Source organism: Haematobia irritans, chromosome 1, assembly GCF_050003625.1.
Source record: "Haematobia irritans isolate KBUSLIRL chromosome 1, ASM5000362v1, whole genome shotgun sequence".
In the NCBI taxonomy this organism is placed as follows: Eukaryota; Metazoa; Arthropoda; class Insecta; order Diptera; family Muscidae; genus Haematobia; species Haematobia irritans.
The window spans coordinates 112,379,851-112,396,895 of NC_134397.1; the positions used below are offsets into that span (position 1 = coordinate 112,379,851).

At 33.6% G+C, this 17,045-nt stretch overlaps 1 protein-coding gene across 1 annotated transcript in view; it reads left to right on the forward strand.

Moving 5' to 3' along the window:
• The window catches only part of timeout (circadian regulator timeout), a 1,081,463-nt gene that overhangs the window by 228,231 nt on the left and 836,187 nt on the right, over nucleotides 1–17,045 (forward strand). Inside the window, exon 7 of the mRNA XM_075291454.1 lies at nucleotides 7,713–7,876. Within this exon, the coding sequence (XP_075147569.1) occupies nucleotides 7,713–7,876 (164 nt within the window). The remainder of the gene's footprint in view (nucleotides 1–7,712; nucleotides 7,877–17,045) is intronic.

Consider the following 17,045-nt stretch of genomic DNA (forward strand, 5'->3'; position numbering starts at 1 on the left):
AGTCATGCATAGATGTAAAAGTGGAAATTGAATTACAACAAATAAATATGTAGGTTGCTTAGTACACGTTCATTGTTGCTTATCGACTTCTATATTTTGTATAAATATTTGAGGTGCAAATTCAAATAAATTGCAAACATTTGTTTTGATTTGTATTCCAACACAATTATATTTTGCTGCAAGCAAACAAATTTTTAGAAACGGGAATTAATTATTTGGGGCCTTAAACAAAAATATGATTAGGGTGAAACATAACATGTTTTCACAGTACAAACAATTTTTTGTTGAAACAAATTCGTAAAATATATATGCTTGAAGCAGAATATGTTTGAGATATATGCTAAAGAGGCAATTTTTTCGAGTTTAGGAGATGTGAAAATACCAGCTCGTATTGCAAAAAAAAAAAACGCCTTTTACTCTGAAATAGTTGGTATAATAAGAACTTCTATATTAATTTTTTTTTTCTGCATACAATATTTCCAATTAAAAAGTTGAATATTGTTTCAATTAATAAATTAATTGATATAATTAACTTTTTAATCAAACTCGGAAGACTAAGTCAATTAAATAAAGTGATGGATTTTTTAACTAAAAATTTATTTTCAACAAACAATTTTTTAATCATGATTGAATCTAAAAAAATTTTATGTGTATTATTACAATTTTATACCAGTTCAGTGGAGAGGATGATGAAAAGATTTTGCATTACGATGATTGCCTTTAATATTCCCGGTTTAGACAACAAAAACAAATATTAGCCATCGAACTTCGCTTTATTCCTCATTAAGATCTATACACTTTTGAACCAGCCATCAATAAGAATCTAATTTGTTCAACCAACATTTCTTTGCTTCATCAATTTTTTCCACTTTCGATGACCTATAAAATAATAAAACAAAAAATAAAATAGAAACAATAATAATAATAATAACAAGTATATACGGCCGTAAGTTCGGCCAGGCCGAATCTTATGTACCCTCCACCATAGATTGCGTAGAAACTTCTACGAAAGACGTTTTCTAAATTGTGAGTTAGTCCATACGTGGTATGGAATGTTATGTGTAGTTAAGTCTACAAATAATTACGAATCGATATGGACTTTTTGCACGGTACGTAGAGAACCAGAATTGAAATATGGGGGTCGCTTATATGGGGGCTATATACAATTATGAACTTGATATGGACCAATTTTTGTGTGATTGGAAATCGATTTATCTTAGGGATATATATAACTATAGACCGATATGGACCTAGTTACACATGGTTGTTAACGACCATATACTAGCACAATGTACCAAATTTCAACTCACTCGGATGAAATTTGCTCCTCCAAGAGGCTCCAAAACCAAATCTCGGGATCGGTTTATATGGAGGCTATATATGATTATGGACTGATATGGACCACTTTTGGCGGTTGTTAAATATCATATACGATCACCACGTACCAAATTTCAAGCAGATCGGATGAATTTTGCTTCTCCAAAAGGCACCGGAGGTCAAATGTGGGGATCGGTTTATATGGGGGCTATATATAATTATGGGCTGATAGGAACCAATTCCTGCATGGTTGTTGGATACCATATACTAACATCACGTACCAAATTTCAACCTAATGGGAAGAATTTTGCTCTTCTAAGGGGCTCTGGAGGTCAAATCTGGGGATCGGTTTATATGGAGCCTATATATAATTATGGACCGATACCGACCTATTTTTGCATGGGAGTTTGAGGCCATATATTTACACCACGTACCAAATTTCAACTGAATCAGATGAATTTTGGTCTTCCAAGAGGCTCCGGAGTTCAAATCTGGTGATCGGTTTATATGGGGGCTATATATAAATATGGACCGATGTGGAATTATGGACCAATTTTTGCATGGTTGTTAGAGACCATATACTAACATCATGTACCAAATTTCAGCCGGATCGGATGAAATTTGCTTCTCTTAGAGGCATTAGCGTAGCTAGACAATTTTCCTAGGGGGGGCTATAGCCCCCCTAGCTAAAAATTTATAGACTGAACTTATAGGTTCAATTATTGTTTTATTTCATAAAAAAGAATACAAAAATAGACATCAATATAATATATAATAAAACAACTAAAAGTAGTTCCACACTTTTCCCAGCAAAAAATTGGGATTTGTTTTAAAGGCACAACTTTAAAAGCACTTCCAAAAATGTCCTCACAAAGAAGTTATTTATATTAACTACACAGAAAGTTTTTTACTTCAGTTTTTTCATATTTGAATGCGTAATTTTTGTTTTCTTTTTTCAAATAGTTTAAAAAAAGAGTAAGAATAAATAAAATGGTAAAAATTTATCAAATTTTGCCACAAAAATGCTAAATCCATTATAGAAAAATCGATAATTTTTTAAAATATTCAAACAAGCGTTAGAATGCATTAAAAAACATAAAAAATATAAAAATTAATATAAATTAATGTTTCTTGAAGCTGGAGGTCTTTGTAAATATTTATATAATTCTAACAAAAGGTCGACCAAAAATCAAATAAAAAACGAATAAATAAAAATTATTTATTTGGGAAAATATCACACAATTTTTTAATTCACATTCAAAACTCTGAATTCGGATCACACCGTAAGAAGTGATGCAAATTTATTGCAACGGCTTTTGAAACGGTGGACATTCGTTCTATGACGAGATCCTATTACATTCATCGCTTCTCCGCCAATTTTGCACCACTTCCGGACCCAAAAAGAACATTTTCACTTCTTTTTTGCCGACGCTTTTTTGCAGCATTATTAAGATATTAATTTATGAAAGAATAGTTTTAATACCAATTACTATTTTTTAATTAAGATGACTAAACCAGACTAAACAATATAATAAAGGAGCTTTACAGCCTGTTTCTGTATGTCGAATGAGCTCTCTGGATCGACTAAAATGGAAACAAACAGCTGAATTTATAACCAAAAAACAGCTGTTTCTATGCATTTCAGTCGATCGATTGAACTCGATCGACATACAGAAACAGGCTGTTAGCTATTCAACTAAACCATAAGTTCAATCACAGCTCTATTTCATAAATATCAGGCTTCAAACATTGCCATCGGCAACTGCTACCACAAGCCAAGTAATTCGATTGTGCATGAAAGTCTTTAGCGGAACTTTGTGCGGTTGTATATACTTGTGTAATTTTTATAAAAATGTAAAATCGTAAATAGGTTTTCAAATTCTGGGGGGGGCTAAATTTTTTCTTGGGGGGTCTAAGCCCCCTCCCCAGAGGCCTTCCTACACTTATGCTTAGAGGCCTCGCAAGCCAAATCGGGGGATCGGTTTATATGGGGGCTATACATAATTATGGACCGATGTGGACCAATTTTTGCATGGTTGTTAGAGTCCATATACTAACACCAAGTACCAAATTTCAGCCGGATCGGATGAAATTTGCTTCTCTTAGAGGCCTTGCAAGTCAAATCGGGGGATCGGTTTATATGGGGGCCATAAGCGTAGGAAGGCCTCTGGGGAGGGGGCTTAGACCCCCCAGAAAAATTTTAGCCCCCCCAGAATTTGAAACTCTATTTATGATTTTCCATTTTTCAATAAATGTCAATAGTTTTTTTTTTTTTTTTTTAATTTTTAGAAAAATAAAACAAGTATATACAATTGCACAAAGTTCCGCTAATGACTTTCATGAACAATCGAATTACTTGGGTTGTGGTAGCAGTTACCGATGGCAATGTTTGAAGTCAGATATTTATGAAATAAAGCTGTGGTTGAACTTATGATTGATTTAGTTTAGTCAATTTAATTAAAAAAATAGTAATTGATATTAAAACATTCTTTCATACATTAATATCTTAATAATGCTGCGAAAAAGCGTTGCCTAAAAAGTAGTGAAAATGTTCTTTTTGGGTCTAGAAGTGGTGCAAAATTGGCGGAGAAGCAATGAATGTAATATGAGCTTGTCATAGGACAAATGTTCACCGTTTCAACAGCCGTTGCAATGAATTTGCATCACTTCTTAAGGTGAGATCCGAATTCAGTGTTTTGAATGTGAATTAAAAAATTTTGTGATATTTTCCCAAATAAATAATTTTTATATTGTTTTTATGATTTTTAATGCATTCTGACGCTTGTTTGAAACGTTTTTCCTCGAATAATTTCGAAACATCGATTTTTCTATAATGGATTTAGCAGTTTTGTGGCAAAATTTGAATAATTTGTACCAATTTATTTATTCTTACACTTTTTTTTAACTATTTGAAAAAAAAAGAAAACAAAAAATTACACATTAAAATATGACAAAAAAAGTAAAAAATGAAGTAGTTAAAATAATTGAGGACATTTTTCTTGCTGGGAAAAGTGTGGAACTACTTTTAGTTGCTTTATTATAAATTAATTGTCGAGTTATTTTGATGCCCAATTTTTTATTCAATTTTATGAAATAAAACATTAATTGAACCTATAAGTTCAGTCTATAAATTTTTAGCTGGGGGGCTATAGCCCCCCCTAGGAAGATTGTCTAGCTACGCTAATGATGGGGGCTATATATAATTATGGACCGATGTGGACCAATTTTTGCATGGTTGTTAGAGACCATATACTAACACCATGTACCAAATTTCAGCCGGATCGGATGAAATTTGCTTCTCTTAGAAGCCTCGCAAGCCACATTTGGGGGTCCGTTTATATGGGGGCTATACGTAAAAGTGGACCGATATGGCCCATTTGCAATACCATCCAACCTACATCGATAACAACTACTTGTGCCAAGTTTCAAGTCGATACACGCAAAGAAAAAAAACGTTTGGAAAACGTGTACCGAAAACGTTTTTCTTTTGTTAGAGTTTTTTGAATTGCTTCGAAAATTTTAAACTTTTATCACCAAAAAAATTCGTTTGTTACAAAATTTTTATTTTTTCAATAAAAAAAGTTATTTTTGAAATAACAACACAGTCCATTTCGTTTATATCAAACACTGTTCTTTTCTGACTTTAGGTCTTTAATAAGACACATTTTACAGTTCAAAATTTAATATAGTACAATGTAATGTTGAATATTTTTTCGGAATCTTCCGAATATATCTGGAATATATGTAAAAAAAAAACAAAAGCAAAAAAAAAACTTTGGCCGAAGCAGGGATCGAACCCACGACCCTTGGCATGAGAGTCGGACGTAGCTACCACTGCTCCACGGTGCCAAACTAAATGTTTGTTTCTGTTAAATAAACTTTGTTTATTCGGTTCGTGGGCGCCGCAAGCTATGCTATATAAATATAACTTATATGGATATTTATCTATTGATGACCATAACAGGTACATAGCTCAGTGGTTAGTGTGTTGGCTTACAATGTGCATGGTCCGCGGTTCGATTCTCCGTCCAGGCGAAAGGTAAAAAAAATTTTAAACATTTATAAAATCGTATAATTTCTTCTACATTGTTGGTATTACAGGAAAAGGTGTTAAGAACTAAAAATCCTCGTGGATGTGAGAAAGATGTGAGGGACAATGCAATTAGCAAGAAAATAATGTTTTTTTTTGAGCTAGTCTTTATGAAATTGTTTTTACATCCTGGAAAAGAATAAACGTTTATCACAAAAAGTATATACTTTTCTTCCAAATACACTTCCTTACAGCGAAAAGCAAATGAGAAACGAACTTTGTTTGTCTAAAATTTCGTTTGGGAGGAAAGAATTTTTTTTTTGCGTGTAGCTTGTTTCGTTCGGAAGTTAGCGTGATTTCAACTGACGGACGGACGGACGGACGGACATGCTCAGATCGACTCAGAATTTCACCACGACCCAGAATAAATATACATTATGGGGTCTTAGAGCAATATTTCGATGTGTTACAAACGGAATGACAAAGTTAATATACCCCCCCATCCTATGGTGGAGGGTATAAAAAGCGGATTTTAAACTGTGTTGTCACTTCCAAGGAAATGTTTTTGAAAAAAAATTGCAAATTACGAGAATTTTAAATTTTTTATTTTGAGTTTAAATGGAAAAATATACATACTTAAGTATACAAAAAATATGCCGAAAATAACATATAAAAAATAGAAAAATAGAAAAAGACAAAACAATCTTCTGGAAAAATTTGATAAAAAATTTACCACTGGTGAGATTTGAACCTGTGTTCTTTATTTTATCACTCATACTAACCCTTATTTCAGGCTCACTTAGACTATTCTGCCCATTGTGATACCAGAGTGGTGAACTCTTATCACTGAATGCTGCCCGATTCTATGTTTAGCTCAATGACAAGGAACATATTTCTTCGACATTACAGTGAAAACACTTAAATAACCTTTGACACACTCAAAAATGTCACCAGCATTTCTGAGACGTTTTAACAAAAAATTTCTGTAGAAATAAAATTTTGACAAAAATGTTGGCAAAATTTTCTATACAAATAAACTTTTACACATTTTCTATAGAACTAAAATTTTGAAAAAAAAAAATCTATTATACTAAAATTTTGACAACATTTTCTATCGAAATAAAATTTTAACACATAGAATTAAATGTTTGTCAAAATTTTCTATAGAAATAAAATTTTGTCACAATTTTCTGTAGAACTAAAATTTTGTCAAAATTTTCTATAGAAATAAAAGTTTGACAAAATTTTCTATAGAAATAAAATTTTGACAAAATTTTCTATAGAAATAAAATTTTGAGAAAACTTTCTATAGAAATAAAATTTTGATAATACCTTCTAATATTGAAGCAAAGTGCTTTTTTCAAAATAAGATTTTTTCCAATTTGGTAGATTTTTGGTAAAATTTTCTTCAAATTTTTGGTTTTTTAATTTTTGGCATGAGTTGCAACCGTGTCCTGGTTACTAACGGGAAACAAACTGTTATATATTCTAACTCTATTTTTTTTTTTTTGACAATACTATTCCCAAACCGTACACCCAAAGAAAAAGACTTTTTTGAGCAACTAAATCATAATTTATAATAAGCTATTCGACGATTGTCTCTAAACCCTTGTATTTGCTTTTAAAGAAAAATTTTTAGAGTCAAAAGAAACTTGGCTTTTCTAAAATTTCGTTCCTCAGAAAAGAAAACTCTTCTTTCGGTGTAGTAACTTTCCCTAAAGGTGGGTACTAAGTGTTTTCCCGAAGTTAAAATTCATTACGCTCCATTTTTGGAGAAAAATCAAGAGTGTACCTGATTCGACGAGAAGGATCATCAGTCAAAGACATTAAGGTGCAGTGATTAATATGCATTTGAGGACCTGATATAAGTACTTTGTCGTTTTTGATGCTAGATTGATTTTTTAAGGCTTTATTTTCCTTTCATATTTAAATTAGAAAAACTAATATTTTGTCACCACCCTATAGCCACTTTTAAAGCCATTTATGTTTTCCAATTCTTTTCATATTACGTTCATGTCCTTTATCCACAATTGGCCGTCAACGTTTGCTTAAGGACCTTCATCGATTTGACTTTGTAACTGCTTGAAAATGGACATCCTGATGAGAGAATCAAAGGAATTATAGCTATCGAGTTTTTGTTTTATGCCATCGTTCCAAAGTCATTCATTTTTTTTCTATTTCATCTTTGCATTCTAGTTTGTCTATCATTTGTTTTCGATGTTGTTGTTGTTGTTTTTTTTTTTTTCATTTTCCTCAATTGTTTTTTATTCTTTTGTTTGTTTGCCTTTCTATCCATATTAATTTACTCCATCTTGTGATTTTGGTTTTTCTCTTTCGTTTTCGTTCTATGTATCCTTAATTAAAGACATTCCGTGAATTGCTGCAGAGCTTGCTGGCATTGCAGAAACTCAAGGATGACAATGCTGGTGCCTTATTCGATATGCTATTGAACAATGTCTGTTATGTCCTGGAGTATCGGGAGACGATATTGCATTTACTAATGAACTACAATGAGACGCATAGCACCAAGTAAGTATGAAGTATTGTATATCTCTAGCAAGTACATATGAATAGAAAAAGGAGACTAGATTTTAGAATGAAATAAAATTTAGTTTGTGTACGGATTTAATAGTTTTTATATAGAAAGCATACGAAGTAGAGCTTGACCGACGCTGTTTTTTTTTTTTTTTTTTTTTTTTTTTTTTTTTTTTTTTTTTTGACTAAGCTGATGTGTTTGACACAAAAAACAAAACGGCCGAAGTCGGATATTTCCCTATATGTTCATTTATTAAAGAAATTTTGAGTATTTTATTTCAATATTAACATATTTTTGTTTTATTTTTATTGTGTTTTAATAAACTGCACAACAAGAATTAATTCTTATAATTACACTACAGGCTAATAATAATAATAATAATATGATAGGATTACTTAAATGAATATAAAAACAAATTTAAATATAAAGAAATGCATAAATTAAATTATTATAATTGTTTCTTTAAAAATGAAAATGAAAATTGATGAATAAATAAATAAAAGCAAAAAAAAAAATAAATAAATAAATTCAAATAAAAAATATATTAATTAAAATAAAACCTGATTCAAATTTACTGAAGTTGTTGTACATGTGAATGCTATGGGTTAATAAATTTCATTGAACAAAGTCATAAAAAACTCGAACTAAAGCTAATACAGTTAGGTTTTTCTTTTTCCTGGACTTTTTCCATTCCCTGGAAAGGATTTTTTTTCGAATTTCCCGGGATCCCGGTCAAAGGCAAACCTGCTTTGATGTGGCATACATTTAGACATTTTAATTATTTAGAAATCGCCTAAAGCTATGGTTATAAGGCGCTATATATTGTTAGTTGTCCAAACAATATATATATTCAGTTGATCTCTTACATCAGCCATAAATGATACTAAAATATGAAATATTTTGTATTACAAAAAATTTTTACAATGGTTAAGACAGTCTCTTTGGGTATAGTTTTCGGAAGCACCCTATTAGTATAGAGGGATGTTTTGAACATTAAAGAACTGTTTGGAAATGAAATAAACTTATTTCGATTTCACCATCGTAAAACGGGGTCACTATATGCACATATTCGGTCAATATTCTCAAAAGCGAAACACTATCGCCTAATACCTCATTCACATTACACCTCCAAACTCCATTTGAACTAGATTTCAACTGTCATTTACCTTATAAATAAGGGACTTTTAATAGATTTCGAGCCTAATGTGTATGAGGTATAAGCTTGAAATTAAAGTAACTATCTTAATAAAGGTTAGAATTTTCATATTTCATTAAGACATCCTTGCAATAATTGGTTGATAATTGGTTGATAGTTTTGCTGCATGTAGAGGATGCTGATGAGGAATGTGGTAATTCCGAAGCGTGCGTCCATCCAACCATCTTGCAGTCTATAGGGCTTTGCCCAAATAAATTTGACAAACATTCTTTTCCTCTGTTGGTTAAGCTACTCTCGTAGTTTAGTCAACACAATGGTTTTAAAGCTGACATCAAAACAACAAATATGATTGAAGTACAAACCCACAATAAAAAAACAAAACACGAATAAAAGTTTCCTTTGAAAATTCTTCGTCGTAGCGGGTTACTTGATAATATATAGGATTTCAGGGGTTTTACGACAAATATTCTCCCCAGCAGATTAGTTCAAGCAGTACGCTTCCCGAAGATACATTTAGAAATTCTACCTATGAAGACTAGATCAGAATCTGGATTTATAAGAACCATCTTTGTTTGAGTTTTAGAACAATCATAATCATCTCGCGTAAGTGTGCAAGGAAATTAAATAACGCCTTGATCTAAAATCTGTAGATTTTTACCCCCCATTATTTAAATGATTACGAGAAGTAAAATCTGGAAATTTTCATTCAGTTCCAAGCAACTTTCATGATCAGTGCGTCGGTATATATGGCTGTTCTAGAATCTGGACCCAAAATCGGAGGGCCGGTTTATAAGGGGGCTTGATATAGCCTCTATAACCTCTACCATAAAGGTCACACTTCTTTATGGTCCTCAAATATCTCTAGATTTCGAATTTCAGGCTAATTGGATAAAAACTACGGAGATCGGTCTATATGGGGGCTATAAGAAACATGGACCGATACACGCCATTTTCGGCACACGTAGTTGCTGTCCTAAAATACCTCTAGATTTCCAATTTCAGACAAATTGGATAAAAACTATGGCTTCTATAAGCCCAAGACCCCAAATCGGGAGGTCGGTTTATATGGGGACTATATCAAAACCTGTACCAATCTAGCCCATCTTCGGACATGGCATGTCTTCAGACAAAAGACGAGTATGTGCCAAATTTCAACACGATAGCTTCATTATTGAAGACTGTAGCATGATTACAATAGACAGACGGTCTTGAATAGGTGAAGTCTCCAAATATTCAAATATGTAGCGTAGTAGGCTTCGTAATTTATGAACCCATTTCTTTCTCTAATAGTGTTTCTAATCTTTTCCATTTTATTGCACATGTTTTCCTATGTACTGGGTGTTTTGACTGGGACAATTCGATATAAACTAAATTATTAAAAGTGCTTTGGCTTCGGTTTATCGGCCTCTTGACGCCGATTATCGATTTTTTGCACGAATGCCGAAGCCGACTCTTGGGTCGACCTCTAAAACGAAGAGTATTTCTTCCATTAAGTTTATAGACTTTTCATTGAAAATATTGTGTTCACCTTTTGTATTTCGGAATTGAGCAAATTTTTTTGTTTCAATCTGCCAACTAATAACTGTATCGTAAAGTCTGATATTTGTGAGGTTATACGTACGCAGAAAGTTTTAACCCTCTAATGCCCCAATTTTTTTGCCAGCTGATTCAATTTTCAATGTTAACGACACAAAAGCAAGAGAACTAAGCAAGAAAAATTTATACGGTAAAATTCAGCATATGCTGCAAAGCCTCTGGAATAGTTTCAAATAAGTTTTCTTTTTATTTTGCTCATTTTTGTTGTCTTAAGGTGTGTTTTACCAAAAGCTTCCTTATTAAATCAAGACCGCCTAAAGGCGGGCTTGGGCATTAGAGGGTTAACATACGTACTCGTACGCTATTTGTGTTGTTACAGCACCTTAAAAGATGCACCTCTCCCAAAAAAATGGAATTAAATCGTGAACATTTTCGCGATATTTTTTTCAACTTTCGATGTGGATTATCTAAACGACAGTGAATCGATGAACTTAATTCAGTTTTTAACAATGGTATGGTGAATTCTATCGAGATCGTAGATTACTCCAAGACGGATTTCGTAAAGGTCATCCAAAATCAGTTCTTGTTGCGGAAACTATTGAAGCTGTGCGCCCACTGATTTTGCAAGATCGCGAGATTTAGATTTAGACGCTTAAAAACGATTGGTCGACAGATGATGAATCGTGAATTCACAAAGGTCTGAATAGTCTGACTGAGCCTGAAATATCACGGTACCACTATATCTAATCTATGGATGTTTCAAGATAGGCCAAATCCAACAAAAGTTGCTCGCGACGGAGGCACTTCCAAGCAAATGTTGGTCTGTGTTTTAGAAAAAAACTCCACATGTCAGACTGTTTTACTCTGATCGGACCAAAATTGATAAAAAAAAAATAATTTTTTTAATTTTGTCAGTTGGTCGTACTAAGTGGAATTTGGTTGATTTGGGTCTATATTCAAAAATATTGATTAATTTTTCATACAGAATTTTTTTATTTCATGCTCAATAGTTTTTTCACTATAATTTGGATGAGCATTTTCAATGATCCTCGAACTGAAATACATAAAAACTTTCCTTCGTTTTGTTTGTTATTGTTGGCTTCTCTTCAATCGTTATTGTTTTTCTTTTTTTTTTTTTGATCTCAGCTTAAAGCCATGCATTGACTAAACTACAAGTGTAGCTTAACCAACAGAGGAAAAGTATGCTTGTCAAATTTATTTGGGCAAAGCCCTATAGACTGCAAGATGGTTGGATGTACAGCTGTTTCGGAATTACCACATTCCTCATCAGCATCCTCTACTTGCAGCAAAACCATCAACCAATTATCAGAATAAATTCGGGTAATTCACTCAACCCAACGTGAACTACACTTGAACCTCCCGAAAAAGTTTGAATTCTCATCGCGTTCATATTTATCAAACGTTTTGTTTCACAAGGCAGAGTTTTTTGGTTCATCGGCTTTTTAACGTTGACCAAAGGTTTTCAAAGGCTTATGTTCCTTAGCATGTTCGGATTGGTCGAACCTTAAATCTTGATATACCACCGATGTCATGTAATTATTTTAGAAGTTTTAAGCAAAACCTCGCACGAGCAGCATAATCGGAAGATTGGGGTAAACGGGTGCTACATAAGAACCGTGGGTCTAAAACAACAACGGATGCAAATTGCGGACTATATTCCCTCTATAAGTAAAGTCGAGAGCTTGGTTTACATGTGGATAAAAGATAGACCAACCCGAACAAAGGCAAAATACCAATTTGAAGTTTTTTTAATTTTGTGTCAACATTTGATTTTCAATTTTTGACTGCAGATTTCTCAGAAGTACCACAGCATATTTTTGAAATAGCGTTATGATGTTTTAAATGCATCAAACTTAATTTCATAGAATTCGGTCAAAATTTTAAGACGTAAGATTTTTTTTCTGGTTGTATCTTAAAAGATACATTGCGCATTTAAGGGTTAATTTTACTGTTTTACTTTGATATTATAAAACAGTACAAGAATAAAAGGCTTTTTTCTTCGAAATTTGAAAATTATACCGCTGCTGGGAACTTTAGTCCGATTTTGGAAAAATGTTAGATCAAAGTAAAATTTCATTGTTGCATCGCTGATTGCCACTTCCTGGCATCCGTTGCGGAAACGCTACGTCGGGTATTGTAAATTATTACCGATAACATTTGAGCAGTCTTCTCGGGTACCCAGCACATTGGAGGCTTTGTTGTTTATGAAGGCCGATGGTGAAAATTTTGGGAACGATGTCGGTCCTTGACGATGCTTGCACCGAAGAAGTTTAATGAAAGTACACCCACTATATGAACGGCACAGACCTCGCTAAAATCGAACGGTGGTGTATTTCGTTCGCGCAAACCGAACAGAACTATGGACTGTAGATATTTTGTTCTCCGATTGGGACCAATACCAAACGGGATGATTTTGCGCCATACACTTCCACGAATGTAAAGAATTGGTTGGCACAAAACGAAACATTGCAATTTGAAAGCTCTCCACAACTTTGCCTTTTGAAAGAACTTTCTGCAGAATTTCTTCCATGGACCTCAATATCGGCCTTGCCACTTGCAGTTATTTTCCAAGATTCAGTTTTCCGTAAAACTAAAATGGCAACACCCTATTAGAGTATCTATTACCACTGATATGATATAGCATAAAATGAACATGAACATGCATGATTTTAACACTAGCCAGACAGGCACTCTATAGTATACGGTTGGAAAATTCCATCACATATTTCTACCAGGACAGCGCACATACTATCCGAATGCCATTCACCGAAAAAAAGGACAATGTACTGAGAAGAGAAGGCGTCTGTCTATGACTGACTTCACACCGAACGACATTTTGTCGATGCAAACCAAGCAACCAGAGTAGACAATATTATAGAAATTTTCCTTAAATGGTTTGAGGTTTCGATAATTTTCTTTTTTTTTTTTTGTGTTCGAATTATATTTCCTTAGACGATGACACTCTATTGGAAAATGAGTGGCATAGCCAATGTGGTGTTTAGAAGGCGGAACATACGTGGATGACAATAACAATGATGACTACCATGCTGATGATGATGGTTATAATAATGGTGGGTGGGCACTAGGAAAGTGAATGTGAGTGTATTTGACTTTTAGTGTCCACTCCCTTTTATAATAGGATTATTTACCGTTTTGATGAATCGGAAGGAGAAGGGGCTTAAAAGAAATGTGACCAAATACGAAGGCAGGAATGCCTGGAACGTGCTTGATTGTTTAAATATTGTCCCTACATTTTTAGAAGGAATTCATACTCCAATAACACCAAGAAACTAAGTCCCAGGCACAGTAGTTTGTGAATCAGAAATGTCACATAAAATATTGTTTGCCGCAAGTTATGAAGGTTCCAACTTATATCCCTTAAATAAGTTGCAAACTTCTCGTGCTTCGAATTTTATTGGTATAGAGGGGTCATTTAACGAAGGTGGTGCTATAAGTTCTTAGTTCACAACAAAAAGGCTAAATATAGTTCAACAAAGACACCTTTTAACTTGGCCAGAGTTGGCGGACATATGAATAAAAGGTTACGGCTGGTTCTATTTAGACTTTTACCAAGACTTGAGTATGTGTGAAATGGCAACCCTTTTTAATGTTTACGGAATCACGAAGCTTTTTTAAGTCCAATTCCTATATCGTCCTTTCCTATTGTAGCTCGTCTGGCAACGCCACAATACGGCGCTATAATTTTGTCACTTAAATTTTAAAATTTTTTAAATTGTATTGTTCAAAAGCAAAATATGTCGGAATGGCTACTTTTGGCAGAAATTAAGGCCTTCAAACGGCTGACAAGGCGATCACATGCTGTACGAATGCATTGAAATGATCGACATATTTGTATTTTTTTACCAACTTTACTCTCGAAATAAAGCGAGGGGTGGGAAAATGCTTTATGCACTTGCCAAAGTGTTCGCCATGTTCCCGACTCCACCACAATCGATTATACCGGCTAATACTATACCATCTCTTTTCCTTCGGGAACCTTCGGAACCGCTTTCGCATTACTTCGCGATGGACCCTACTCAGTCCGCGACTGAGTCCTTTTAGTTCGCATCCAGACTACATCTTACATTAATACTTTGATCGTGTCCATATAGTTGATATGGATTTTCTTACGAAGAAGGTGTTCTACAGAACGCCTTAGAGCTACCCAGTTCCTCTCACTTTGTATCATCTTCTGGATTATATTTCTCGGAGAGACATGTCCAATTTCTTCTTCGAGCGCTGTCCATAGGTCACATTTAAGAGTGTATGCTCGGCATCATCCGTGCCGTCTAAATACACTTCTCTAACCTAAATTTACCCATACGGTGCAGATACTTTCAAAGTATCCTGAGAGCACCTGAATCATGTAATACGTCACCTCCCTGGTGTGTACATCTACCCTTTGTCTCGTGCCACCATCGTTTCTGTCATATATCTCTGGTCTCTTAGCGGATGTTCGGTATCAAGTTCGCCGCATGTTGTTGTTTGGCCTCGAAAACCTTTTGCCGCTCAATCGCCTGGAGTCGTATTGGGGTCGTTCCTGCTATTACTAACGCATCTTCCCCTGATACTGGGCGGTATGCAGAAATGATTCTCATGGCTACCGCCTCCTCAGGTCCTCCTCCAAAAACCAATCACAGAAATTAATAGTACCAATTAAATTTTTAATTGGATCAATTATTTTTTTATTGACGCTGGTGATTGAAACTATCATTTCTGTGATGGCAGAAATTCCAATTAAAAATTAATTACGTGAATTCAATTATTTTCGTGATTGAAAACAAAAATATTTTTTTCTGTGCGTTAGTTTCGAGTCCAATTACTTTATTTTATGCCTTGTTTGGATTACCATGTTGTCTATATGCATCTCTATTTTGTAACGGCTCTCACTCTAACATAAATCTTAACTTCTACTGACCGTTGCTACCGAATGTTCCGACCTTGCTCTGTGGAGGGGGGTATTCTTGTCGCAGAAGTTAAATCCCAGCCTCTTACAAAATGAATAAAATTTTAATGCTGGCATACACGTTTTTTTTTTTTCACAATGATAGACCTATTTCACTATTTAAAAGAAAACGGAACCGGACCTGGAAAATGGATATCTAGGTGTCATTGGTATCCGATCGATTGTCTCACCCTGCCTTGCCGACCATGATTTTTGTCAGCCCTATTGACACTACACGCTCAAATCTTCAATTTCGAACATTAAACACAAATACTTTAGTGTTGCATATTTTTAAGAATCATTATATGGACAATTATTTCTAGATAATCAAAAAAAAATATATATATACAACAAGATAAGAGTGTAATTAAGAGTTATGAATTTAAAATTGAAGCTAGTTTGCAATAAATGATCTATCTCTTAATGTTAAAATTAAGTCACATAATAAAGGAAATGTCTACATATATCTATATAATAATAAATGATTTGAAAATACAAAGTTCGTTCAATCTGCTAAGCCAACAAGCGCTTGTGGACCAGTATTTGAAAGTTTCTTATTATATTCTTGTAAAGAAAATTTAAATTAAAAGTATATACAAATATAGATGAATATTTCGACGGTGTCCACACGCAAAGAAAAAAACGTTTGGAAAACGTGTACCGAAAACGTTTTTCATTTGTTAGAGTTTTTTGCATTGCTTCGCAAATTTTAAACTTTTATCACCAAAAAATTCGTTTGTTACAAAAGTTTTATTGTTTCAATAAAAAAATTATTTTTGAAACAACAACACAGTCCATTTCGTTTATATCAAACACTGTTCTTTTCTGACTTTAGGTCGTTAATAAGACACATTTTACAGTTCAAAATTTAATATACTACAATGTAATGTTGAACATTTTTTCGGAATCTTCCGAACATATCTGAAATATATGTAAAAACAAAAACAAAAAAACTTTGGTCGAAGCAGGGATCGAACCCACGACCCTTGGCATGCAAATCGGACGTAGCAACCACTGCTCCACAAACTAAATGCTTGTTTCTGTTAAATAAACTTTGTTTATTCGCTTCGTGGGCGCCGCAAGCTATGCTATATAAATATAACTTATATGGATAATTATCTATTGATGACCATAACAGGTACATAGCTCAGTGGTTAGTGTGTTGGCTTACAAAGTGCATGGTCCGCGGTTCGATTCTCCGTCCAGGCGAAAGGTAAACAAATTTTAAAACTTTATAAAATCGTATAATTTCTTCAACATTGTTGGTATTACAGGAAAAGGTGTTAAGAACTAAAGAAAACTCGTGGATGTAAGAAAGATGTGAGGGAAAATGCAATTAGCAAGTAAACAATGTTTTTTGTTCTTTTGAGTTTGTCTTTATGAAATTGTTTTTACATCCTGGAAAAGAATAAACGTTTATCACAAAAAGTATATACTTTTCTTCCAAATACACTTCCTTACAGCGAAATGCAAACGAGAAACGAACTTTGTTTGTCTAAAATTT